Here is a 26322-nt window from a genome sequence, read left to right on the forward strand (position 1 = left end):
ATCCAAAGTTCCCCCCAAAATCATCTACCTTTCTCCCTCTCTCCCTCCCTCCCTCCCTCACCTCTCTTTCCCTCTCTCCCTTCCTTTCTCTTCTCATACCCAAAATGACAGCCAGCACTGTCTAACAGAACTTGATGGTACACCACGCAAAAGACATCTAAGAGCTATTTGCCATTCTAGCCTCTAGTCTATTATTCCCATTAATTTAGTTATCTTACATCCCGATGGCAGCCCCCCCACCCCACCCCGCTCCTCTCCTAGGCTTTTGCAAAGCTGCTGCCTCTGGCTAGAGCACGGTCTTCCACTTTATCTTGTGCATGTCCTCTTGTCATTGACATCTCAGCTCTTCAAGAACCCAACCTAGTGGCCACCCCTCAGGGCTGGTTAGTCTGTTTTGGTTCTCAACCCAGATCCAGATTCTATGGTACAGAGTTGTGGGTTGCATGCAAGAGGTTAGTGTTTGGGTTAGGTTAGCTGCCCTGCTGTTAGCTGCTGGGGGCAGGGGGGAAGTGCTGGGATGGGAGGGGTTTTGTAAATTTCTGACTTACTTTGGACAGGTTACTGTCTCAGTTTTTTTTAACCCTCTATTGGCAGGAATGAGGGGCCTTCTGCAGCTAAGCAGGTACTTTACCACTGAGTCCCCCAGCCCCTCACTGGGGAATCCTAGGCAGGGTCTCTACCACTGAGCCCTCAGCCCTGGACTGGGGGATTCTAGGCAGGGGCTCTACCACTGAGACCCCAGCCCTGGACTGGGGGATTCTAGGCAGGGGCTCTACCACTGAGCCATACCCTAGTCCCTCACTGGGGGGGGAGGGGGCATGCTCCTAGGCTTATGCTTCACTGCTTATACCCCCAGCCCATCACTGCTGGATTTTCAGCAGGCAATTTATCATTGGGCCATTCCCTCACTATTTTTAAATTTCATTCTCTCCAGCTTCATTGAATTATAAGTCATACAGCCCTTCATTTGAAGTGTATAATTCAATAGCATTTAGTAAAGTTGTGTGATGCCGGCCTCACTGTAGACAACATGGAGTCGAGCACTTGTGTACTGATACTCCTCTGTTTAAGGTTCTGTTATCCTGAAGGGAATAGAACACAGTCTCCTCCTCTTCCAGAGACAGGTAAGCTCTGGAAGTCCCCAGTGCAAAAATATAGCCAGAGGCCAAGCACTGGTGCTCAGGCCTGGGGTCTCACAGGTGCGCAGGGATGTAGCAGGTGCACAGGTGCAAATCCTTGACAGCAGATACAGAGGAAGGAACTGGGAAACACTGGGAAAATTTGGTAAACAACAAAACCTAAACCGGGCATTCTGGTGCACCTTGTAATCGAGGGAGGCTGAGGGCAGGAGGATCAGAAGTTCAAGTCCAGGTTAGACTACATAATAACCTCTTAAAAGAAAATAAGAGTAAGCTGGGCAGTGGTGGTGCACGCCTTTAATCCCAGCGCTCAGGAGGCAGAGGCGGGTGGATTTCTGAGTTGGAGGCCAACTTGGTCTACAGAGTGAGTTCCAGGACAGCCAGGGCTATTCAGAGAAACCCTGTCTGGAAAACAAACAAAAAGAAGAGAAAAGAAAAGAAAAGAACAAAACAACAGAAAACCTCAAAAACTCTGAAGCATGATTGCTTTAAAGTTTAGGAAGAGAACGACAAGAGGAAACTAAAGAAGACAAGACACAAGACAGAAAGACAGGAGGAGAATGGCCAGAGAGAAAGACGATGAAACGGGGAAGAGAAAGAAACTGAGACTGGAGGCCAAGAGGGACAAAGCTAGACTCAGTGAGAGTCATGGAAAGTGAGTCTCAGTCTTGGCGGCAGGAATGGCGCGTTCCGAGGAGTGACTCAGCGCACAGTGGAGCCAGCTTTTGAGAAAAAGAAAAAGGCAGGCAGAGGCCGAAAGTACAAAATAGGTGTTTTAATTGAAAATTGTATAAAAGGGCAAGAAATGTGTCAGGGGACCCAGGACAGGCCCAGGGCACTGGTGGGAGGGACTGGGCATGACAGGCTGGCACCATAGAAGGCACCCCTCTGTGTCTGTCCATCCTAAGTCGAGACTGTCTGACATCCTTGCACACATGCAGACTAGAGGGAGGGAGGCAGGCGTGCTCTGGAAGCTCCCGGTGCTCAGGTATAGTGGGAGATTTGGCGCCCCTGCTCAGGCCCGGGGTCGAGCAGGCGCACAGTGATGTGGCTGATGCGTGGGAGCAAATCCTGGACGACAGATACAGCGGAAGGAGCCGTCAGTGTTGACACAGCGCGCATTGACGCAGAGTGGGGAGGTTGCCTCTGCCTCATCACACTCGTTGACGTCTGGGGGGTAGAAAGACTGTTACTCATGTCCAGGAATCAGGCCAGTCTTTCAGTCTTTTGGGGTAGAGGACCATGGATGTGGGGCCTTTCCTGTGGCTTGTAATATATCACTTGCTACCTCTTGGCTGTGTGAGCCTAAGCAGGTGGCATATCATCTCTATACCTTGGCTTGCAAGATGGAGGGACTGGAGGCGTGGCTCAGTGGTAGACCACTCACCTAGCAGGCAACAAGCCCTGGGTTTCACCACTAACACAAATAACATCTACAGGATTCCTTTCATAGTCCCAAACCCTCCTTTGCCACTTAACAGGAGCTCAGCTTTTTTGGTTCTCTGACCCCATTTTGTTCAGTCAAGCACCACCCCTGAGCAAGCGCCACCCCTGAGCAAGAGTTAATTTACTCCCTCTCAGGTGGCCTGACCCCTGTCTGTAATGAGGTTCTTTCTTGGAGGTTCCTGATCACCATCTGGTCAAACTTGCTTTTATTTCACCCTTCTCTCTCCTCCCCTTCCTCACCGACACAGGACATGCGGGTGATGTCCAGGCGGTAGCCATCGAAACAATCGCAGGTGAAGCCTTCTGGAACGCGCACACAGCGGCCGTGAGGGCAGCCATCCAGGATACCACACTCTTCGGCCTCTAGGCCCTCATAGGGCTCAGACAAGGCTCCTGCAGAGAACATAGGTACCCAGAGAATGGAAAGCTCTGCCTAGGTGTCTTTGTCTCTTTCCGCCTTTGCCCTTGGTTTCCCAGGCTCAGGCGATCTCATCCTAATCCGTCTTTCCCACCCTTAGACGGCAGGGGGCGCTGTGGTAAGGGCTGGCCTCTTTGCCTCCTAAGTCTGGGATTACCCACATGAGTCACCAACACTCCTGCTTTCCAGGTGCTCTTGTATATTTGTGCCCCTGTATTACCTTCTACCTTTTCTCTCGGCATCTCCCATCTTGTGTGTGTGTGTTGTTTTTGTTTTTGTCCATCTGTTTGGTTTCTCTGGCAGAACTAACTGCTCACCTGTATAGCTTCCACGCTCAGAGGATTCCTCAGGCTCTGGGAAGGAGCCACGGGTGTCTCTGGACCGATAAGGCCAACCAGTGCCTCGGCTAGGTGGGTCAGGAGTCTCAGACTCGCCATAGGGGCCACCATCATCCTCAAAGTCCGGCATGTCGAAGGGTGGGGCGCCATAAGGGGCCTCCCGGCGAGCAAAGGGTCCAGGTGGGGGTGGGTAGGGGTCGTAGGGTAGCACTGGCGGTGGATACAGATCTGGCCCATAGGGGAGACTCTGATAAGGTGGGCCTATATCTGGGCCATATTCATAGGGAATTCCAAAGCCACCAGGGCGCGGCGGGCCATAGGCAGGTGGACGCAGCACATTGCAAAGGGCCTCAAAGTCATCTGCAAACAGGAGCCAAGGCATAGCAGGATCAGAACCCACCACTCATGGACTGGTCTCCGGGCAACAGAAGAGACTGGTGTGCTAAGAGGTTTGGGGAGGGATGGAGAGGGGGCAGAGCTGGAAAGGGAAGATCTGGGCATTTGCAAGCACAACTGACAGTTCCAGACTGATTCTGAGATTGAGATAGTAGGATCCAGGGTCTTCAGACTGCAGCTAAGGATCAGTCTAAGGTAATAGAGTTTGGGAGCCCCATGGGAGCTAGGGCTGGGAACCTGAAGAAATGAGACAAAGACGTGTTGTGGCTGGCTGAACACTGGAACTTAAGGGGTCAAAGGTGCCTGGAAGCAGCTTGAATCTCTGGGATGGGGGGGGGGGGCGAAGAATCAAGACTGGGGTTTTGGGCTCTTGTTCATACAGAGCTAAAAGGAGGGACCAGAGATCTTTGGGGCTGTGTTGGAGTCTTGGTATTGGTGTGGAGAGGGCCCAAGGTAATGCCTGTTGGCAGCTGTAGGAGCTATTACCAGAGAGTTTGCAGGACAGACTAGTGCACGAGGGCAACTGCTGTTGGGATCTAAGGGCCCAGAGTTTGAAGTGGAGTGTCTCACAGGTTGTGTATGGTGGGTCTAGAAACCAGGAATTTAATTAAGATGAGAGACCTCAGAGCTGACGGGGTTGGGGCTACGGACGCTGCTGACTCTGGCCTTGAGATTTCAGCTGCTGACACTTAGAAGTCTGTAGAATTGTGATCAAGATTTTGGGAGAGGTTGCAGCACATGTAAGGATGCCAAGAGGTCCTCTGGGGGCAGTGTAGAGCTGTGCAGTACCTGAGTCCTGGGCAGGACAGAGAGCGCAGTCCATACCCCAGGCTTCACCATAGAGACAGCAGCACTCGGTGTAGGTGGCCTGCCGGTCTAGTCGTGGGCGACTGCAGACGAGATCAGGTCCCACTTCCTGCCAGCACACTCCTAGATTGTCATCTATAGGCAATGATAGGATGTATCAGGGCACCCGGGCCCTCTCACACAGGCCCGACTCCAGTCTCCCCAGGGTTCTGTGTAATGGGGTAGTTGATTCTCTTCCCTGGGTATTAGTTTAGGGTTTTTGTTTTTGTTTTGTTTTGGGGATGGGGGGGGGGGTGTCAGGCTGGCCCAAAACTTGTAGTCCTCCTTCATCCATCTCTTGTGTAGCTAGGATCACAGGTGTGTTTAAATGAAGTCTCCAAGTTTAGGGACTTTTTTTTTTTTTTGTAGGAAGTGAAAATGGGTAAAGAGATTTGGGGGCCCAAAGCAAAGAAGGGAGACACATGGAGTAATTTGAGAGAAGGACATTTAAGATAGGTAGATAGGCTGAGAGAGGGAGGGAGAGAAAGACAAAGAAGGAAGAAGAGGAGAGAAGAAAAACCAAAAGAGGGGGTGTGGTAGAGCAGGCTGGATATCCCAGTAACTGAGAGGCTGAGGCAAGAGTTCAAGTGAGTTTAGGCTAGCCTGGGCTACATAGTGAGAATATGCATGTAAAAAAGAAGAACCTAGGGCCCAAGAGATGATACAGGGCAAGAAAGTGAAATATGGACATTAAGACTTTCACCTTTAACCTCCAGGCCAGGTTACCTCAAAAGAGTGGTAACCCCTGTAATCTCACACCTGTAAACCCAGCAATTAGAAGGCTGAGGCAGGAGAATTTCTGTGAGTTCCAAGCCAGCCTGTACTACAAAATGGGGGGGGGGGTGTTAGTAACGAAGAATAAAACTGTTTTGGCCAGACATTGTGGCTCAGAGAATTAATCCCAGAGCCCTGGAGGCAGAAGTGGGCGTGTCCTTTATGAGTTCACGGTCTCAAAAAACCAAACAAGCAAAAAGTCAGATTCTGAGCCCCATCCAGGTGTTAGGGGCCTTGAAGATTTGTAAGGAAGAAGCTAAGCCTAGAGATCTACAGGCTGGGAGAGGGGGGTGGGGCTGGGCGGGACCGTGGGCGGGGTTACCCAGGCTCTGGCTCTCGTTGGAGACGCAGCGTCGCCGGGAGCCGTCCAGCACCAGTGGGGGCTCGCAGGTACAGTGGTAAGAGCCCACCGTGTTGACGCAGCGGCCACCTTCACAAGCAGGCTCCTCGTCCGCACATTCGTCATTATCTAGGAAAGTATGGGAGGAAGGGCGGGGGGTTGCGGGGGAGGCAGTTACCAGGATGAACTCTGGTTCACATTTCCTCAGCTCACATTGTGATGGATAGAGTCTAGACTTCCTGCTGGGTTGGCTACATTCCTACTTGGGGCGGGGGTGGGGTGGGGTGGGGTGTTGGAGGGGGGACTGGCCTGGCCAGAATTGGGGGTGGGGAAGGTGGGGCTCATACCAACGCACTCCAGCCTGTGTGCGTGATAGTAGAACCCGTTGCTGCAATAGCAAGAGTAGCCTGGGGCCGTGTTCACACACACTCCGCTCTTGCACACCTGGTCCTGGAAGAGTTGGCATTCGTCCACATCTGCAGGAAAAGGTGGAGGGAGGTGAGGGCAGGGGTGGGTTTGATTTGAAGAAAACAGGTAGTGTGGGATATAGCCAGTCACAAGAGAGGAAGAGCGCAATGGTACCCGCAAGTTGAGGCACGGAAAACTGGAACCAGAAGGCAGGATGAGGAGGGGATCTTAAGAATAAAGTGAGAGACAGAAAAGGGAGCCAGGTATGTCGGAGCATGCATGAAAACCCAGCAGTCAAGAGGTGGAAATAGGAGGAACAGGAGTTCAAGGTTAGCTTCTGCTGCCTGGCTAATTCTTGGCAAGCCTGGGCTACTTGACTCTGTAGCCAAAAACACAAATTAAAAATGAGGAGAGAAAAGAAAGGTATAGCAGGTGGTACTGGCACACACCATGGATCTCAGCACTAGGGAGCCAGAGGCAGGTGGATCTCTGAGTTCAAGGCCAGCCTGGTCTATGGAGTGAGTTCCAGGACAGCCAGGGCTACCTAAGGAAATCCTGTCTTGAAAACCCAAAAGAAAATTAACAAAAAAAAAAAAAAAAAAAAAAAAAAAAAAAAAAAAAGGAAAAGGAAAAGGAAGGAAGAAGAAAAAGAAAGACAGGAGCAAGAAATTGAGTGGCTTACAAGTTTGAGGCTGGTCTGGACTACTAGTGAGATACACTCCTCAAAAATAAGCTAACAAATGAGAAAGCAAGCAAGCAAGAAGGAACAGAGGCAGGGTGAGACAGAGCTTGGCCTAGGGACTGAGGGTAGGTGGGGTTGAAGTCTGGCCTTACCTCTCCGGGCACTCAGGTCTCCACTGGGCACCAGGTAGCCCCGGCCGTGAGGACACAATGACTGGTATTCAGCTGTACATAGAAGGAAAGAACTCTGAAACCCGAGCCCCAGTCCCTGCCTGAGTTCACTGGCTGTAGCCTCCTACCAGGTGCTAAAGCCCAGGCCTGTCAGCACCCACTTCTCAGCTTCATGCCCACTGATGCCCGCCTGGTGGCTGATGGCTCACTCTTGTCCCGGCTGCACCACTAACCCAATCCTTAGTCTAAACGTATCCTCTTTCCAATCCCCATATCTACACCAAGAGCTTGAGCCCTTGTCTCCCTCACAGGCCACGCCCACCTGTCTCGGTGCCCGGGCACTGTTGGATGCGGCAGCCGCTGCCCCAGCCTTCTCCCACAGTACAGCAGCACTCCTGCCACGTCACGTTTCGGGCCAAGATATTGTCACACGCATCTGGAGCGGCTGTATCAAAGTAGCACTCGCGACGTCCACTGCTCACGGGACCCTGCCTGGGAGGGCTGGGTCTTCGAGGTGGGGGAGGGGCTGGTGGCCTGGCTGGAAGACTGGGGCTGGCAGGTGCTTGGGGCTGGGAGCCAGGGAACGTGCCTGAAGAAACAAAAGGCAAGGTATTTGTTTTTGAGAGAGGGTTTCCTTGTGTAGCATGTAGCCCTGGCTGTCCTGCAACCCACTCTGTAGACCAAGCAAACCTTGAACTCCTAGCCTCTGCCTCCCGAGTGCTAGGATTAAAGGCGTACACCACCACAAGGATTCAAACTGATTTTTAAAAATCAATATCATTTAGTAGTCTAGTACGGCATAAACTCAGAGATCCTCCTTGCCTCACCCCCTAAGTGCTGAGATTACAGGTGTGAGCCACCATGCCTAGTTTCATTTTGGCTATTTGCCCTCTCCTATCACTTTGGTATCCTTTGCTTCACACTCTCCCACTTCCTGGTGTCCCCTCAGCTATGGGACAGGAGGGGACAGGTGATTTCCTGTGCTTTCCCTGTGACCCTCTGGGTCTTCACACCCAGCTTGTCCCAGACTAGATCAAACCACTCCCCCGCCAGGCAGGCAGCCTCGTCGCTTGCCCACCTCTTAGATGTTTCTCCCACCCACTGTCCTGTAGAGAGAATCTCTTGTGCACTGTGTGGAAGCATCACCTGTCAATCAAAAGCTGATGGCCTATTAGCAAGAGGCAGGAAATAGAAGGTGGGAGTTCCAGTTTAGAGAGATTGGAACGCTAGGAGACAGAGGCGGGAGGATATATCCCGGTCTCTGAGGAAGAAAGACACGTGAAACCGAGGAGAGGTAACTAGTCTTATGGCAGACTTAGACTAGTTTGAACAGGATAATTGAGTTACAAACTGGCAGGAATGAGTCAACACTTATGACATTTATTCATAAATAAATAAGTCTCAGAGTCATTATTTTGGGAATAGGGGCACGTGTGTAAAAGCTTGAGGTTACACTGCCCCTCCCCACTCAAGACCCCTGGTTTGGTCCAACTTTGTCCTCTCTGCTTCAACACTTTCACTCAACACTTTCACACAGCATCCCCAGGGAGATTCCAAACTCTTTCTGGATTGAAACCGGTCCATGGTGCTCCGTGCCCTGAGAAGTCCAACCTCCTAAAACAAGTACCCAGAGCATTAGCGAGGCACACCTTCTAGGTATGTCTGTGAGGGCTTTTCCAGGAAGACCTACGGCAGCCCCCCCTAGGATAGAACTTGGAACTGAATAAAAAGGGAAGAAGGAAAAACCAACTGAGTTCTCCCATCCTTGCTTCCTGGTCCCCAGTCGGTGAGCAATAGCCTCACACTCCTGCAACCGTGTATTCCCCATAGGTGGACTCCACCCTCAAGCCATAAGCAGGATAAACATAGACAGACGGTCACCACTACACAACGCCCGACTCACACATTTAGCTACTTGTTTCTGTTCATCCTACTTAGTTCAGACACAGACCCCTCCAGAACCCCCCCCCCGCCCCCAAACCTCTCCTCAGGATGGCCGGGGTATCTCCTTTCCCCCTCCAGCTCTCTTTGGTCTCCGATCTTCCCAGTCAGTCAGATTCCTCTGGATAGCTGGGGATATCTCTGTCTCTTTATTAGATTTTTTTTTTTAACTCCTAGGGATTGATTACAGGGCCGTGTATATCCAAGGAAGATCTTTATTGCTGAGCCATACTCCAGCCCCTCACTGGGGGATTCTAGGCAGGGGCTCTACCACTGAGCTACACCCCAGCCCCTCACTGGGGGATTCTAGGCAGGGGCTCTACCACTGAGCCACGCCCCCAGCCCCTCACTGGGGGATTCTAGGTAATTGTTCCACTGCTGAGCCTCTTTACTGGTGGTGTCTAGACAAGCAGTCTGGCACTGAACTATACATACCTAGCCATCTTTTTTTTTTTTTTTTTTTTTTTGGTTTTTTGAGACAGGGTTTCTCTGTGTAGCCCTGGCTGTCCTGGAACTCACTCTGTAGACCAGGCTGACCTCGGACTCAAAAATTCACCTGCCTCTGCCTCCCAAATGCTGGGATTAAAGGCGTGCGCCACCACGCCCGGCTCCTAGCCATTTTTTATTCTTGACTTGAGACAAGGAAGGCCTTAATAAATAGCCCAGACTGTCATTGAACTCACTTTGTAGCCTTTAACCTTCAGTGTCACCTCGGCTTCTGAGCAGCCATTAGACCTTATGGCCCCTGGCTTAGCTCTCCACTGGATTTTGAGACCAGCAGGTCAGATGTTAAGCCTCTCTGCTGACTACTGTGTCCCCAGAGTGCAGCAAGGGCCCGAATATGTTGATTGGCCTAGGTATACACGCTGAATGAAGGAATCTAGCAGACTTCCAGTCAGGAACTAATTCTCTTGAATAAATCTAATGTCCATGTCAAAGGCTGGAGCCTGCAGCTCAGTGTAGTGTAGTGTTATCCATGCTATCCATCATGTGTGTTCTAAGGGTGTTTGTATATTTCTTTAAAGCAATAGCATTTAGGGTTGGGACTGTGGTTCAGTTGGCAGAGTGTTTGCCTGGCATGCACAAAGCCCAGGGTCTGATTCTCAGCACTGCAGAAGCCAGGCTGTGATCCCAGCACTTAGAGAGAAAAGGCAGGAGAATCAGATGTTCAAAGTCATTTCAGCTACATAGAATGTGTGGCCAGCCCAGGCTACCTATTTGAAAAAAAGAAAAAACAAACAAAACAAATAAGCAAAAAAGCCAGTTGGCAAAATAACTTGCAGTGGTTCTCGATCTAGGGGTTGTGACTCCTTTTGGGGGTCACATATCAGATCTATTGCATAGCAGATTTTACATTATGACTCATAACAGTAGCAAAATTACAGCGATGAAATAGCAACGTAATAATTTTTTTGCAACATATAATTTTATGTTTGGGGTCACGGCAGCATCAGGAACTGTATTTAAGGCCACAGCATTAGGAAAGCTAAGAACCACCAACTTATCAGGTAAAGACACTTGTCGTGGAAGCTTGCCAACTGGAGTTCAATCCCAGAAGCCCACAGAAAGGTGGAAGGAGAAAACCAACTGTACAAAGCTGTCCTCTGACCTCCACATGCACATCGTGGGACATCCCATGTCTACAGACATGTACACATCACATGACATCATGGCATCATACAAGAATAAAAGTTTAACAAATAAAGGCTGGAGAGATGGCTCAGCAGTGAAGGTCACTAACTGTTGCTCTTGCAAAGGAATCAGTTAGGACACCCATGTGGCCTTCTGAGGCACTCCCACAGACATGCACACACTCACCCACCACACACAAAAATAGAAAATAAGCAGAAAAGAAACCTTATAGAACCCCTTTAAAAGTTCTAATAGATAAAAACTTCAAAGCAACATATGGAAAAAAATTAAAGTGATAGCATTTAACTGATGGTCCATATTAACAGGTATATGCATGTATGCATGCACACACACACACACACACACACACACACACACACACGCACACACACATGGTTGAGCCACACAATCTTCCCACAGGCCCAGCAGGCCTTTGTTTAGTAGACATAGGCATATGAATCTTACCTGCAGGAGCCCGTGGGGGAACACAGCGTCCAGTCATGGGATCAAATTCCTCAGGGCTATTGGGGCAGACACACAGGAAGGAGCCTTCAACATTTTCACACAGCGCGGAGCCACACACGCCCTGTAGTGTCTCACACTCATTCACATCTGTGATCAGGAAACATGGTGAGAGGAAGCCCATGTTATAAAACTTCTGTAGTTCGAGAACTCCAAGATTTCAAATGTAATAGATGGGGCTGGAGAGATGGCTCAGCAGTTAAGAGCACTGGCTGCTCCTGCAGAAGACCTTGGATTAATTCTCAGCACCACTGGCTGACAACTGTAATGTCTGTTCCTGGAAATCCGATGCCCTCTACTGGCACTAACAGGCACTGCAGGCATGTGGTACAGATAAAACACTAGACACATATAACAAAAATTAACCTTTAAATCTAATGGATATCTATTTCTATATATCTCAATGGGTACATATCTCTATAGGCATATGTCTTTTGAGGTAGGCTCTCACTGTGTAGCCCTGGCTCACCGTGTAGACCAGGCTGGCTCTGAACTTGTGCAACCCTCCCGTTGCTGCCTTCCAAGTATTAGGATTATAGGTCTGAGCCCCCACTGCCAGCTTTCTTTCTTTTTTTATAAAAAAAGATTTTATTTATTATTATATATAAGGACACTGTAGCTGTCTTGAGACACACCAGAGAGGGTGTCGGATCTTATTACGGATGGTTGTGAGCCATCATGTGGTTGCTGGGATTTGAACTCAGGACCTTTGGAAGAGCAGTCAGTGCTCTTACCCTCTGAGCCATCTCGCCGGCCCCCCACTGCCAGCTTTCTGTTCTCATTGTTTCGTTAAAAAATAAAAAGACTGGGCTGGAGAGATGGCTCAGCGGTAAGAGCACTGACTGCTCTTCGAAGGTCCTGAGTTCAAATCCCAGCAACCACATAGTGGCTCACAACCACTCACAATGAGATCTGATGCCCTCCTCCGTTATGTCTAAAGACAGCTACTGTGTACTTACATATAATAATAAATAAATCTTTTGAAAAAAAAAAGACCAAACCAACCCCCTCCCCCACAAAAGAAAGAAAGAAAGGAAGTAAGAGAGGGGGAGAGAAGGGGAGAGAGAGAGAGAGAAAGGGAGGGGGGAGGGAGAGGGAGAGAGAGAGGAGGGGGGGAGAATACAGTTTTACTCTTTAATCTAAGATGACTCAGAACTTTCTGTATAGTCTAGGCTGCTCTCAGACTTGTAGCAATCCCCCTGCTTCAGTGACCTAGGGGCTTGCATTAGAGACAGGCACCATCATACCTGGCTTGCAATGTAAATTTTTTTTTTTGTTTTTGTTTTTTTTTTTGTTTTTCGAGACAGGGTTTCTCTGTGTAGCCCTGGCTGTCCTAGAACTCACTCTGCAGACCAGGCTGGCCTCGAACTCAGAAATCCACCTGCCTCTGCCTCCCAAGTGCTGGGATTAAAGGTGTGCGCCACCACGCCCGGCGCAATGTAAATTTTTAAGAGAGGTACTTAAGTGTGTGTTTACATGTTTGTATGTGGGCCATGCACAAGATTCCAGTGGAGACCAGGAGAGAGCACTGGGTCCCGGGAACTGGATTATAGGTGATTATGAGCCACCATGTGAATCCTGGGAATTAAATCCAGTTCCTCTGAAAGAGAAGCCAGTACTCTTAACTGCTGAACCGACTCTCCATCCCCAGCCTCACTATTTCTCAACAGCTCAGACCCTATTGTCTACTTCTCTTCTTGTTAGAATCCCTAACTTTCTCTTGGGAATTCCCTGCGCCTCCAAGTCCTCCGCATGCATCCAGGGTACAGCCAAGTCTCCACTGGGGCAGAACGAATCAGGTTACTGCGATTCCGCGGGTCAGAGGCAGGCAATGACCTCATCTCACGCCAATCAAAGCCAGTCTTGAGGCTTTCTGGGTCTCCTCCTTAGCTGTACAGCTGCCAGTCTGAGGCTGTGAGCCCAGAGCTAGGGCCACCTGTCACTGCCTGGAAACAAACCCAGCAGAGGAAGAAAGCTTTGCTGTGGTTCTTGGCTCTACTTACATCTGCACTCACAGACTCTGCCATTTAACTCTTCCCCTTCCTCTTAGCTGTCTTGTTTTTAAATTTTATTTTATGTGTCTGCGTGTCTGCCTGCATGTATGTATGAACACCACATGGGTGCCTGGTGCCCTCAGAGGTCAGAAGAGGGCACCATATATCTTGGAACAGGAGTTACAAACAGTTGTGAGTCACTTTGTGGGTGCTGGGAGCTGAACCTGGTTCTCTTCAGGAGCAGCAAGTGCATTTAAAAGTATATGTATTTTAGCCAGGCAGTGGTGGTGCACACCTTTAATCCCTGCACTCAGTAGGCAGAGGTAGGCCGATCACTGAGTTAAAGGCCAGCCTGGTCTACAGAGTGAGTTCCAGGTCAGCCGGGGCTAAGGCAACCAGGGCTGTTCAGAGCAATCCTGTCTTGAAAACTTAAACAAATAAGTATTTTGCTGGGCATAGTGACACAAGTCTTTAATCCCAGCACTCATGATGCTGAGACAGATGGATCTCTGTGAGTATGAAGTTAGCCTGATCTATATAGTGAGTTTCTGGCCAGACAGGTACACGGTAAGACCCTGTCTCAAAAAAGCAACACACACACACACACACACACACACACACACACACACACACACATTTGGGGGTGGGAGAAAGGACTCTGTGGTTAAGAGCACTTGTTCTTTTTGTTTGTTTTTTTGTCTTTCGAGACAGGGTTTCTCTGTGTAGCCCTGGCTGTCCTGGAACTCACTCTGTAGACCTGGCTGGCCTCGAACTCATAGATCCACCTGCCTCTGCCTGCCGAGTGCTGGGATTAAAGATGTGTGCCACCACCACCCAGATATATATTATTTTTAAATCAAGTACAAATGTATGTATCTTTGTCTGGGTGTGTGTATATGAGTGCAGGTAGCCTCAGAGGCCAGAGGTGACAGATCCCTCAGAGCCTCCTGACGTGGGTGCTAGGAATCAAACACAGGTCCTCTAGGATAGCAGCCCATGCTATCACTTATCACTGCTGAGCTCCTCCTCCATCCCTTCCACTCTCTCTTCAGGAATGAAGGCTGCTGGCGATGAGGCTCAGTGGTAGAAGGCTTAACTAGCATGCAGAGACCCCAGGTTCCAGCCTCACCATAGCAAGAAAAGGAGAGGGGGGAGAGGGAGAGAGAGGAAAGGGGGGGGAATGAGAGGGAGAGAGGGGGGAGAGAGAGAGAAAAAGGGGGGATGAGAGAGGGGGGAGAGGGAGAGAGAGAAAGAGGGAGAGAGGGAGGGAGAGAGAGAACAAACAAATCAAGAACAAAACCAAGTAAATCCATAGAGAATTGTTAAGGCCACTCTGGGCTGCTTAGTAAGAACCCATCTCAACCCTTATTTCCCCTCCTTCTCAACAAAAACAGATAAATAATAAAGTCTGTGTTTGCAGGTGTGAGAAGGCAAGGAAGGTATATTGCTGCCAAGCCTAATGACCCGAGTTTGATCCCCAGGGACCCACATGGTGGAAGAAAAGAGCAGGTTATTCTCTGCCCTCTGGGCCTCTAATTAAAATACCTGTAAAGACATAGCAAACTCTAATTAATGATGTGCAGAATGTAGGCTGGAACAAAGGCAGGAGGGTCACTGAAGCTGAAGGCCAGCCTGGTCTAGGCTGTGACGTCAGAGCCAGCCAGTGCTAGAGTGAGATTCCTTTTTTCAAAACAACCATTCAGAAAACTCACAAATCTGTCCTAATGCCTAATCGCATGCGTGGGTGGACAAATGAAGGGGGTCAGGATACTAAAATAGTAACCATGGTGACCGTAGTAGTGATGGTGGGGGTGCCCGTACATCTGCAGCATGGGCTGGAGGGGTGCAGCCCAGAAGTTTCTCTATTTGCTGTGTGTAGAGATTTTTTCTGTCAGATCTGGTGGTCTAGAGCTGTTCTCCTAGTTACTAGGGAGGTTGAGGCAGGAGTTTCAGACTTCATAGGGGGTTCAAGGCCAGCCTCAGTAATCTAGGGCCTCTATTTGTAAAAATAAAATGTAAAATTTGGGCTGGAGCTGGGTGTGATGACACACACCTGTTATCTCAGCACTTCAGAAGTGGAGGCAGGAGGATACAAAATTGAAGCCATTCATGTCTACACAGTGAGGTTAAGACACAAGACCCGAGCCGGGCGTGGTGGCGCACGCCTTTAATCCCAGCACTCGGGAGGCAGAGGCAGGTGGATCTCTGAGTTCGAGGCCAGCCTGGTCTACAAAGTGAGTTCCAGGACAGCCAGGGCTATACAGAGAAACCCTGTCTCAAAAAACCAAAAAAAAAAAAAAAAAAAAAAAAAAAAAGACACAAGACCCATCCCCCTGAAGAAAACAGTCAAATAACAAATTGAAAGGGATTGGGATGTAGTTTCACTAAGAGAAAAAAAAAATTAACACACACACACACAAAACTTAAGCTGGACAGTGGTGGCGCACACCTTTAATCCCAGCACTTTAGAGGCAGAGGCCGGTAGATCCCTGAGTTTGAGGCCAGCCTGGTCTACAGAGTGAGGCCTAGGACAGCCAGGGCGACACAGAGAAGCCCTGTCTCAGAAACAAAACAAACAAACAAACAAAACTAAGTGAGGGTCTGGAGAGATGGCTCAGTGATTCAGAGCACTTCCTGCACATCTTGCAGATGACCCATGGTTCAATGCTCAGCACCCACATGGCGGCTCACATCAGTCTATGTAACTCCAATTCCAATGCCCCCTTTTGACCTTCATAGCACCAGGCACAAACATGGTACCCATAAATATATGTAAAAGAACACCCATAAAATAAAATGAATAAATTTTAACCTAAACCAAAACAAAAAAAGCAAAAACGAATTGGGTAAGATTACTTGATCTTTCTGTTTGGAGACTGGGGGGAGGGGGTCATACTCTGTCACCTAGGCTAGCCTAGAACTTGCTATGTAGCTCAGGCTGGCCTCAAACTCATAACGATCGTCTTGTTTCTGCCTCCCAAATGTTGGCATTACAGAAGTGAGCTACCATGCCTGGCTCTACAGAATCGTTTTAACTGGCTATGTCCAGGAACTAACTCTGCAGCTCTAGAACTTCTGTTTCTCCAGGACAGTGGACTAGCCTATTCTTTTCTGGTCCCTTACCCACGCAGTGACGTCCGTCCCGTGCCCCTTCGTAGCCTTGGTCACAGACGCACTGAAAGGACCCAGGCAGATTCTGGCACATAGCATGGGCGCCGCAGAAAGACCGGTTCCGGCATTCATCCACATCTGCAAACACCAGCAGGCCGTTTCAATAAGGTCATGTCTAAACCTCTCACCCGCTTCACATCCCCTCTACTACTCCACGAACACTCACCTTGGCACCCGCCCCCTGGTGTAGGCTGATAGCCAGGGTCGCAGGCTGGTGTGCAGCGGTAGGAGCCCGGGGTGTTCTCACAGCGCTGGGCACCACAAATCGCAGAGCCGTATTCTCGGCACTCATCAATGTCTACAACAGAGTGGGGACCGGGTCTCAAAGACCTGAGATTAGGGTGGGGGTATGCTAATGCCACTTCCAGTCGATAAGATTGAGAAGTCCCTGGGCCTGGTTAGTATTACATGAGTCTAGTCGCTCTTAAGTCCTTCAGGCCGTTTCTCAAACAGGGTCCCACCTCAGGGTCTTTGTTATCATGGTTCTCTCTGCTAAATATGTCTCCACGACTATGTGTATTGCATACCCCCTTATCCTCATTCACAGACATATCAAAGTCTAGCCCTCTTACTCAGCCTCCCTGAGCAATATCCTTGTCCAAATGACCTGTCACATCTGCTCGTTTATTTTTCTTCTTGTTCTAGCTCTTTTTGTTGTTGTTGAGAATTTCACACGACTACTGTATTTACATCATTTCCACCCATTTCTGTCCTCCTGACTCCCTTTTTTCTTCTACTTCTTCTTCTTCCTTCTCCTCTCCCTCCTCCTCCTCCTTCTTTGAGACTGTATAGCCCTGCCTGACCTGGAACTCACTCTGTAGACCAGGCTAGCTTCAAACTCAAGAGATCTGCCTGCCTCTGCCTCTGGAGATCTGAAACTAAAGCCATAAGCCTCCATGCCCAGCTTATTTTTCTTCAATTTTTAATTTTGTTTTGTTTTAGAGATAGGATGTCGTGTAGACCAGGCTGACCTTGAATCCCATGTAGCTGAGGATAATCCTTAAACCCTCCACCTGTCTCCACCTCCCAATTACTGGGTTGTACAAACAGGTGCTACTGCACCTATTATTCTCCTTTATTGTATGTATGTATGTATGTATGTATGTATGTATGTATGTATATATGTATGTATGTATGTATGTGAGTAACTGTTGCTCTCTTCATGCATACCAGAAAAGGGCATCAGATCCCATTACAGATGGTTGTGAGCCACCATGTGGTCACTGGAGATTGAACTCAGGACCTCTGGAAGAGCAGTCAGTGCTTCTAACTGCTGAGCCATCTCTTCAGCCCCCATTATTCTCCTTTTAAAGTTAGCATTTTTTTTAAATTTAGGGTCTCATGTAGCTTAGGCTGGCCTCATGCTTGCTATGCAGCCAAGTGTGGCCCTAAACTTCTGATCCTTTAGCCTCCACCACCCAAATGCTAGGACTGCAGGACAGCACTCAGTTTATGCATTTAGCCAGTGTCTAACCCAGGGCATCGTCTATTTGAGGCAAGGACCCTACCAAATGAGGGACATACTCAGTCTCATGCCATCTTTATTAAATCGGAACTTTAAGCTGGGCATGGTGGCACCTGCTTGGAATTCAGCACTTGGGAGTCAGAGACAGGTGCTCTGGTGTATGGCTAGAATTCAGCACCAGGAAGGCTGCAGCAGGAAGATTGCTCTAAGTTCCAGGCAAGAGTATCCTACAGTAGTGAATTTCAAGCCAGCCAGGCCTACACACTCGCGCGCGCGCGCACACACACACACACACACACACACAGAGGGAGGGGAGAGGGAGGGAGGATGGGGAATGGAAGAGGCTATCTCAAAACAAACAAACAAACAAACAAACAAACAACAAGTTGAAGGTCAGCCTGGAGCACATAGCAAGACACTGCTCAACAAAGCAACAACCTGACATTTTATCTATAAAATCATCAGTGTGCAGACACTGACCATCCTTCAATGCAAACCTCACACCAGGAGGCATGCCTGGCAGATATCACAGTGCCTTACATACAGAAAGGGTCTCACAGTTATCTGTGGAATGAGTTCTGAATTTATTTACATAGCCCCCCACCCCACCCCGCCCGCACACACACCATATTAGCTCAGTGAGGGCAGGGGTGTTGTTTGGTCCTTCTTTGCTGTGCCCTCGATGTCTGCACTAGCAGGCTGCTTATTGAACTTTTTATAATTAATGATTAAGTTCTTAGGAAGTGAGATTTTCCTGAGTCAGAGGAAGGGAAATACAGCCCATAATAGTTTTGTTTCATGGGTTACAGAAAATACTGATTCATCCTGCACCCCGTCCCTCTAAATATATTAAAATGGCTCAGTAAGGGGAGGGCTTCTAGCTTGCCCTGACTCCTGATAAGAAAGCTCCCTTGCACATAAGAAATCATGTGCATAAGCAGGGGCTAATTTCTTACCCCAGAAAACACTGAGGGGAGAACGGGAAGTGTTAGCCGTGGGACCTCTCCTTCCAGGTTTTGGAGACAGAGCATCTCTCTCCTGATTCCCAGGGGAGCGGGCTCCCACAACCTGTCACAGGTTTTAGGGGATCTGTCTTACCATCACAGGTGCCCTCAGGGCCGGGGTGGTAACCTGGATCGCAGTCCCGCACACAGCGGTAGGAACCAGGAGAATTTTCACAGCGCTGAGACCCGCACAGGGCAGGTCCCCGTTCACGACACTCGTCAATGTCTGAGGAATAGGCAGGGAGGTCATATGAAGGAAACAGGTGAGACAAAGAGGGAGTAGGAGGGTCAGGAGGGAGAAATAAATAAGAAAAGGGGTGGGGGAGGAAACAGGAAGGTGTGGGGGGAGGAGGCCTCTCACCAAGGCAGGAGGCAAGGTCAGGGCCAGCGCGGTGTCCAGGAGGACAGATGCACTCGAAGGAGCCGTCAGTGTTGGTACAGATGCCGCTCTGGCAAAGATCCTCTTCGCTGCACTCGTCCACGTCTGCAGGACAGGGCATCCGAAACCCAGGCCCACCTCCTCCTCTGCTTAATATCCTAGGCCACACCCCTTCAGTTCCCCCGTCCCAACCCTCCAAGTCCCAAAGCCTCAAAGGAAGACCTCACCCAATCTGTTTCAGGCCCCACCTTTGCTTGTAAGCCCCGCCTCCAGTCGGAGGCCCCTGTCAATCACTATCCAGCTGTCAGCTTCCAACTTCCTGACACATCCAGTTCCTCTTTGATTGCCGCCTCCAGGCCTCAAAAAAGCTACCCCTCAGTGATCCATGTAGATTCCCCAAACCCTCAAAGATCCAGAGTTCCTTTTCTGCCCTCTTTCCCTTGCTCCTCCCTTTCCTGCTGAAAGCCCACTCTTTCCACGCTCAGGTACGGCCTGGGGACTGACCCAGACAAGATGCTCCACGAGGTCCAGGCCGGTAGCCAGGGGCACAGGTACAGGTAAAGGAGCCATCAGTGTTGAGGCACTCTCCGTGGGGGAAGCAGAAGTCGCCTTCCAGACACTCATTTATGTCTAAGGTACGCAAGAGTCAGGATTGTACTGTTGGTCCCCCTCCAAGTAAGCCCTACCCATAATGTTGTAGCCCCAACACCCAAGTTACAACCTTGAAGACTATGTTTCTCTGAAAATCTTTCTTAGTCCATTTTACATCTCTAATGAGCTGTGCTCAAGAATCCAGGCACTACTCCCAGTCTCTCCTGCTGGTTAGCTAGCTTACCTGCACAAGGCCCAGGTTGACCAGATGGCGCCCGGTAACCTGTCGAGCAGCTGCAGTGGAAGGAGCCTTTAGTATTTGTGCACTGGCCATGGAGACCACAAGGGGTGCCCGAACTGCATTCATCCACATCTGTAAGAGTGGGTTAGGGGCTCAGAAGGGATTCACTGGAGAAAAGCGTTGGTGGGAATGATTGGAAAGGGTCTTAAACAAAGGACAGAGTACTCCAGGATTAAGTTCTGTGGATCTGGGTATCTGATCTCTACCAGGGTTCCTGGCATCAGGGAAAGAGACTCTAGGTTGGCACTGGGGATCAGAAACTAGGTAGGGTAAGAGATGAGTTGAGGTACTATGATTCTGCTCAACTAATGTGTTCAAGTCAGCTGGAGTAAGGGGTTACAGACTGATGTCAGGGGTGAGTGTTGGGGTCAAGGGTCATGCACCCAACCAAATTCCAGGGAAAAGATTTTAAGAAGGGAGGCAGATGGATGGTGAACCAGAATAAAACTGGTCAGAACTGTAGGTGTTTCTTGTTTTGTTTTGGCTAAGATAAAATGGCACAATAGAATTTAGGGTCATGGGCCACACTTAGGGCCAGGAAACAGTGAGGGTGCAGAAATGTATTTTTGCTGAGAGGCAAGGTCAGTGGTTATCAGGAAGGGTCATGGCTAGCTCTAAAATGCTCCAGCCGAATCACATGGTCCTAGGCTACAGAGTAAGGAGGAGTCACCCATGGTTAGGAATGTGGTCAAGTCAGGGACGTCAGGTCTGGTGGAGCATGAAACAAGAGTCAAACTTAGGAGTCCTGGTTCATGTAAAGGGACTCAGGTCCAGGTCCCAAATTATGGGTCAAGTCAGGGTCATGGATCAGATCAAGGGTCAAAATCTGTGTGATCAGGGTGAAGATACAGGGTTAAGGTCCCAGGTCCCAGGGAGGCCTGATCTCACCAGTACATCTGCCACGGTGCAGGTGGTGCCCAACAGGGCAGGCCCGGCACTGGAAGGAGCCCGGTGAGTTCACACACTCCTGCCCTGGACACGCCAAGCGGTTCTCACACTCATCCACATCTGAGAAGTGGGGGAGAGAGTAGTCTTGAGGAAGTGGCCCCAGGCCTCCTCACCCATCCACACTCCTCCCTCCCTCCCCGGCCTCACCCTCGCACTCGGAGCCCGCAGCGTTGGGTTGGAAGCCTGTTGGGCAGACACACTTGAAGCTGCCTTCCGTGTTCTCACAGCGGCCATAGGCACAAGGCGAGGGGCTCCGGGAACATTCATCCACATCTGGATAGAAGAGGCCAATCAAGCTGAAGGAAGTGTTCCCCACTGCCATCCCCACCTACCTCCCCCAGTGCTCCAGCTTTTGTTTATTTGAGACAAGATCTCACATGGTAGCCCAGGCTGGCCTTAAATTCACACCAGTCTTCCTGCCTCAGGCACCTGCATGAAGCCTAATGGCCAGAGTTTGATCCCTGGGACCCACATGGTAGAAGGAGTGGATTGATTCCAGTAAGTTGTCCTCTGACCTACACACTCGCACAGTGGCACGGGCCCACCCACGGTCCCCTATCCACCCCCTGTACAAACAAATAAATGTTTCTTTTTTAAGTTTAAGTGGGAGGAGGGGCAGGCATTGGTTCTAGGTGGACACCCTTAATACTAGCACTCAAGAAGCAGAGGCAGGGGGATCATTAGTTAAAGGCCACTATATGAGGGAGAGGTCCACCCTCAGTTGGAAAAAGAAGACAGAATTCAGCCAGACCTTCCCAGGTTTCTCAATACTCTGCTCACCCAGCCTCTGTCACAGAGCCCATCCTGAGTAATTTCTCTTTCCATCTCCCCAGCTAGCCATAGTGCTGCAGGCTTGGGTCCAGCACCCTCACCTTGGCAGGGGGCTCCTGGTCCTCGGGATCGGAAGCCAGCTGGGCAGGCACAGTGGAACGAACCCGCGGTGTTGTCGCAGCGGCCTGGCCCGCAAGGCGGAGGCTGCTGGGCACATTCATCCACATCTTCTTCACACGCCGAGCCCCGGAAGCCAGCCGGGCAAACACAGCGGAAAGAGCCGGGCAGGTTTTCGCAGACCCCGCGACCACAGAGGCCTGGGCTCTGGGTGCATTCATCCACATCTGCATGGAGCAAGCAAATCCTGGGGTGCCCGGTGTGATTCAACCCCCGCCCCCCCCCCCCCCCCCCCGTACACACACACCATGCTACATTCTGCCTGAGCTTCATTCTGACTCTGGTGGTTCCTGGGTTTCTGCCTCTTGGGTCCCCACAAATTGGGCTACATTGTCTTCCATAGTTCAGCCTCCCTTCCCAACTACTCACATCTCCATCTGTTTTTCCATTCTTCACGATCCAGCCCTTCTGTTCTGCATCCCTTGGCCTCTCCATCCGATCCAGGTCACTACATGTGGCTCTCAGATCCTGTCTATGTCCCCAGACCGTTCTTTGTCCCATTTCTCAGCTTCTCCAACCCTACTGCTAGCTATCAACCATTCGCCTTACACCTCTTTCTTTCTGTCCCCTCCCAGTCCCTCACCCTGGCAGCTGGCTCCGTGCGGTGCTGCCTGGTACCCGGCGGGACACACACATAGGAAACTGCCTGGCGTGTTCTCGCAGCGCCCGCGGTCACACGGCGGCGGCACGCGGCGGCACTCGTCCACATCTGTGAGCAGAATCCAGAGGCTAGGACTGGGGCAGACACTCAGTCCCTGAGGGACAAGCGGCCAGGGGAGCAGTGGCCAGAGGCAGGACGAGGGCGGGGCGAAGCTAGGACAAGATCTACTCTAGGGTGGAACCAAAGAAATAGGCGGAGCTAGGGCCGGCAGGCTTAAAGCAAAGGCGGAGATCGAATCCAAGCTGAGAGTAAGATTGTGGGAGGGAGCAAATCTGGGGAGGGCAGGACCTGGGCAAAAGCAAGGGCGGAAAAGGAATCTTTGTGGATCAAAGGAAGAAAAGGAAGACAGAGTCGGAGCCAGAGAAGGAAAGGGTAGTTTGTGGTGAGAGCTGAAGTGGAGTCAGGGGTCGCTGTCAGATTAACTGCAGAAATTGTAGAACTCAGACAGGGCCTGGGGGCGGGAGCTAGTCCAGGATAGGGAGGGCCGAGCTAGTGAGAGCAGAGCTTGTGAGAGCAGAGCCAGGGCAAAAGCTAGGCCATAGGGAAAGGAAGGGCAAGGTTAGGTGCAGAGCAGGGGTGGAGCCTAGCTGATCTTGGCCAGCGCAGGACATGGTGTTGTGATGGAGCTGGACCGCGTGGGGAGGCAAAGGAGCCAGCCAGCGTGAGCGGTTCTGCAAAGAAAAGACTCAAGCAGGAGTGGAGCCTGGGGCCTAGAGGAGCGGGATTCTCACCCAGGCACTCTGTAGCCCGCGGGCCTGCTTGGAAGCCCGTGCCGCACACGCAGCGAAAGCTGCCTGGTGTATTCTCGCAACGCCCAGGAGCACAGGGTGTAGGGACGCGGCGACATTCATCTATGTCTGGGGACACAGAGCAAGCTAGTTACGTGCTGGCCAGGCAGAGGACCTGACTCCGCGAAATCCCCTCTGCCCAGCTCACCAATGCAGCGAGTGCCCTGGGGGCCGAGCCGGAAACCTGGGTCGCACGCACAAGTGTAGCCGCTTGGCCTAGGAACGCAGCGTCCAGGACCACAAACCTGGGGATTTCGCTGACACATGCTGGAAGAGGGACCTAGAGGAGCCAGTCAGCCACGTTCCCACAAGACTGAACTTTTGGTCTCTTCTACACCCAGAACACTGTAGAACATCCCTCTAAGATACCTTCGCGAGTGTCCCCTCACCAAGTCTAATCTTGGAGATCGTGTTTACTCTGAGAGAGCCTCATCAACTCTGCCTGAATCCTGAATCCACCCTCAAAGACACTCACATACCCCATACTTCAGAAGTGTTTTCTTGAGACCTCCTAGTATGCCCATTTTAGAACTGGTGTAACTGTTTGCTTCTTTAGCAGCGCATGACTCTAGTAACTAAGGGAACCGCTACCCAAACCTTCAAATTCTTACCTCTTCCCATCCTTCCTTATCTCTTTTATCTTTCACAATCCCTTTGAAGCCTTTCCCCACAGAAATTCACAGTATTCCCGCAACCAACCTCTGATTCCTATGGTACCTGATTCAGGAATCTCTGGACCGGTCCAAGCAGGGATGCTGGGCAGGGGAAATTCAGGCCAAGGCTGGGATTCAGGCCGAGGCCGGGATTCAGGCCTAGGCTGGGATTCAGGCTGAGGCCGGGGTTCAGGCCGAGGCCGGGGTTCAGGCCGAGGTCGGGATTCAGGCCGAGGCCGGGGTTCAGGCCGAGGCCGGGGTTCAGGCTGTGGCCCAGGGTCAGGGCGGGGCTCAGGTCGACGAGTAGGCAGAAAGCCTGGTAAAGAAAGAGCATCTGTCCAGGGTTCTAAATTTGGGTATGCTTGCTCCTCGCCATGGTTTTCTATCTGCTCCCAACAGCACCTGGGAGATGGCACGCCCTCCATCCAGGTTCCAGCTCACCTGTAGGTGGCCGAGGGGTGGCTGGTGGAACACGTGGCTGATTGAAGGTCACTCGAGGTGGATCCTGGTTTAGGGGTCTGGTGTTGTATCGGAGGTCAGAAGCTGAATAGTGGTAGCCAGGGCCAGCTGGACAGATCTCCCGAAAACCCTCTGGGAACAAGGCAAGGAGAAGGCAGGAGAGGAGACCAAGTGAAGTCTTGTGAGTGGTAAGTAGGCCTTGGCTGGGAACAAAGCTTGGTGTGAGATAGTGTCGGGAGTCTGGCTTATATGCTGGATGGAGTAGTGTACCGACCAAAGAATTAGATGTTTCAGAAGCCAATGGTGGAGCCGTGAGAGTTTTCCTCTTTAGGGGATGATGGCGGAGTGCTCTGGTCAGGCTAACTTAAAGGTTGTAAGTTTCAGGGATGGGCGTGGCTAAGGATAGAGGAGAAGCCCAGAACTGATGAAGCCTTGGGAGTGTGGCCAAGGTACTGACAACGTTGGAGACTGAAGGCAGGGCCTATGACTCCGGTCTGTTAGGAAGGGATGAGTTGGAAGGACTTGCTCACCTGAACCATAAGGTGGACAGAGCTGGCAGCCTCGGCCCCACGCCTTGCCCACACGGCTACAGCAGCAGATCTGTTTGGTGATATTTCGAAGAATGGGCAGCGAGCATCCGCCATCATGCAGCACTCGGTAGCAGGGCCCCTTTGCCTCGGAGATCACGTGTTGGGCTAGGGTGATGGGAGGAAATTCTTCAGGGTGTGGTGGGAAGTACAGTGGTTCTCTCTGTGTGTGATTGAATGGCCCCTCCGAGAGGCTTTAGTGGGTAAGTGGGAGGGGCATCTAGAGAGATCTAGGGGAGAGCCAAGAGTGCCCCAAGGTTTGAAGTAAGCTATAAATGAGAATCTGAGTATAAGAATCTGAACGCTGTCAAGAGGTCAAGAGGTCGAGAGAATTTGGAGATCCTAAAGAAATTCAAGATTCTGGGAGTCTGAGGGGCTAGAAGGGTTTGGAGTATCTAAGGGAATTAAGAATTCAGAAATATTCTGGGATGTTTTCTAAGGTCATGAGCAATTTAGGAACCAGCTTCACAGCCCCGCCCCCTTTCCTGGTGGCTCACAGATGCAGCTGCTGCGGGAAGAGTCCAGGAGGAAACCGTCCGGACATACACACGTGTAGCCGCCACGAGTGTTGGCACACTCCCCGTGTTGGCAACGCCCACCGGTGGCGCACTCATCCACATCTGCAAGAGTTGAGGAAGTTTTTGGCGAGTCTGGGACTACTAAACCCCTGGCAGCCCAACCTTGAAAGACTAGCCCTCGGTTCCCTGCCCCCTGCCGGGCCTTACCTACACAGGACCCATTAACTCTCTCGAAGCCGGGTGGACAAGGTCCATTTGGGCCACTCACTTGGTTGGAGTTCCCTGTGGAGAAAGGAGGGATGGGAGCGGGGACAGATTGGCAGAGAGATAACCAGGCAATTTTGAAGAAGAAATGGGAGTGAAGTGTGGTTTGAACTACCGAGTCAGCCTGGCAGCTCAGTAAGTAAGATCGGAGGCTCTCGAAATGCACGATAAGACAAAGGCACAAAGGCCGTTAGAAAAGTGACCGAAATCAGAAAATGGGATAAATGGTATAGAAAAACCTAGATAGACATGACCACCCACAAGGTAGGTAGATATAGCTAGATCTTGTGACTAGGGTTTATCTGTGCCCGGAGGAGAAGAGGCGAGGTTTGGGGACGACCCAGGCCTTCTTACTCAGGTGTTCCGCGCACGGGTGACAATCATGAACACCCCAGGCCAAGCCCTCTCCTCGGCAGCAGACTTCCTGCGTCCGGAGCCCTGGCAGCGGCGATGCACACTGTAGAAGAAGTGAGGCGTGAGCGCGCCCCCGCGTGGTGGCATTTTTAAGGGATTTCCCCCTACCCTCACCCGCCGGCCTC

General features: G+C 50.8%; 1 protein-coding gene across 6 annotated transcripts in view; it reads right to left on the minus strand.

Annotated features, from left to right (window-relative positions):
* Positions 1 to 1898: 1898 nt before the first annotated feature.
* Ltbp4 (latent transforming growth factor beta binding protein 4) overlaps positions 1899 to 26322 on the minus strand; it is a 34581-nt gene continuing 10157 nt past the window's right edge. For 2 of the 6 annotated variants that reach the window (XM_006539458.3, XM_030241972.1), the window contains 27 exons: positions 26138 to 26240; positions 25727 to 25801; positions 25499 to 25621; positions 24945 to 25109; positions 24397 to 24546; positions 24020 to 24271; positions 23451 to 23582; positions 23246 to 23371; positions 22437 to 22562; positions 21778 to 22020; positions 21053 to 21178; positions 20846 to 20965; positions 19901 to 20029; positions 19570 to 19695; positions 19048 to 19170; positions 18781 to 18912; positions 16384 to 16515; positions 16170 to 16295; positions 10996 to 11142; positions 7280 to 7546; positions 6940 to 7011; positions 6045 to 6173; positions 5680 to 5826; positions 4527 to 4679; positions 3321 to 3701; positions 2826 to 2978; positions 1899 to 2309 (listed from right to left, as the gene is read on the minus strand). In XM_006539458.3, coding sequence (XP_006539521.1) covers positions 2155 to 2309; positions 2826 to 2978; positions 3321 to 3701; positions 4527 to 4679; positions 5680 to 5826; positions 6045 to 6173; positions 6940 to 7011; positions 7280 to 7546; positions 10996 to 11142; positions 16170 to 16295; positions 16384 to 16515; positions 18781 to 18912; positions 19048 to 19170; positions 19570 to 19695; positions 19901 to 20029; positions 20846 to 20965; positions 21053 to 21178; positions 21778 to 22020; positions 22437 to 22562; positions 23246 to 23371; positions 23451 to 23582; positions 24020 to 24271; positions 24397 to 24546; positions 24945 to 25109; positions 25499 to 25621; positions 25727 to 25801; positions 26138 to 26240 — 4113 coding nt within the window. In that variant the 3' untranslated portion in view covers positions 1899 to 2154. Of the gene's footprint in view, positions 2310 to 2825; positions 2979 to 3320; positions 3702 to 4526; positions 4680 to 5679; positions 5827 to 6044; positions 6174 to 6939; positions 7012 to 7279; positions 7547 to 8318; positions 8572 to 10995; positions 11143 to 16169; positions 16296 to 16383; positions 16516 to 18780; positions 18913 to 19047; positions 19171 to 19569; positions 19696 to 19900; positions 20030 to 20845; positions 20966 to 21052; positions 21179 to 21777; positions 22021 to 22436; positions 22563 to 23245; positions 23372 to 23450; positions 23583 to 24019; positions 24272 to 24396; positions 24547 to 24944; positions 25110 to 25498; positions 25622 to 25726; positions 25802 to 26137; positions 26241 to 26322 lie in introns of those variants that run through there. The other 4 variants (NM_175641.2, NM_001113549.1, XM_006539457.4 and 1 more) reach the window with 3 other exon arrangements.

The sequence above is a fragment of the Mus musculus genome, chromosome 7 (assembly GCF_000001635.26).
Source record: "Mus musculus strain C57BL/6J chromosome 7, GRCm38.p6 C57BL/6J".
In the NCBI taxonomy this organism is placed as follows: Eukaryota; Metazoa; Chordata; class Mammalia; order Rodentia; family Muridae; genus Mus; species Mus musculus.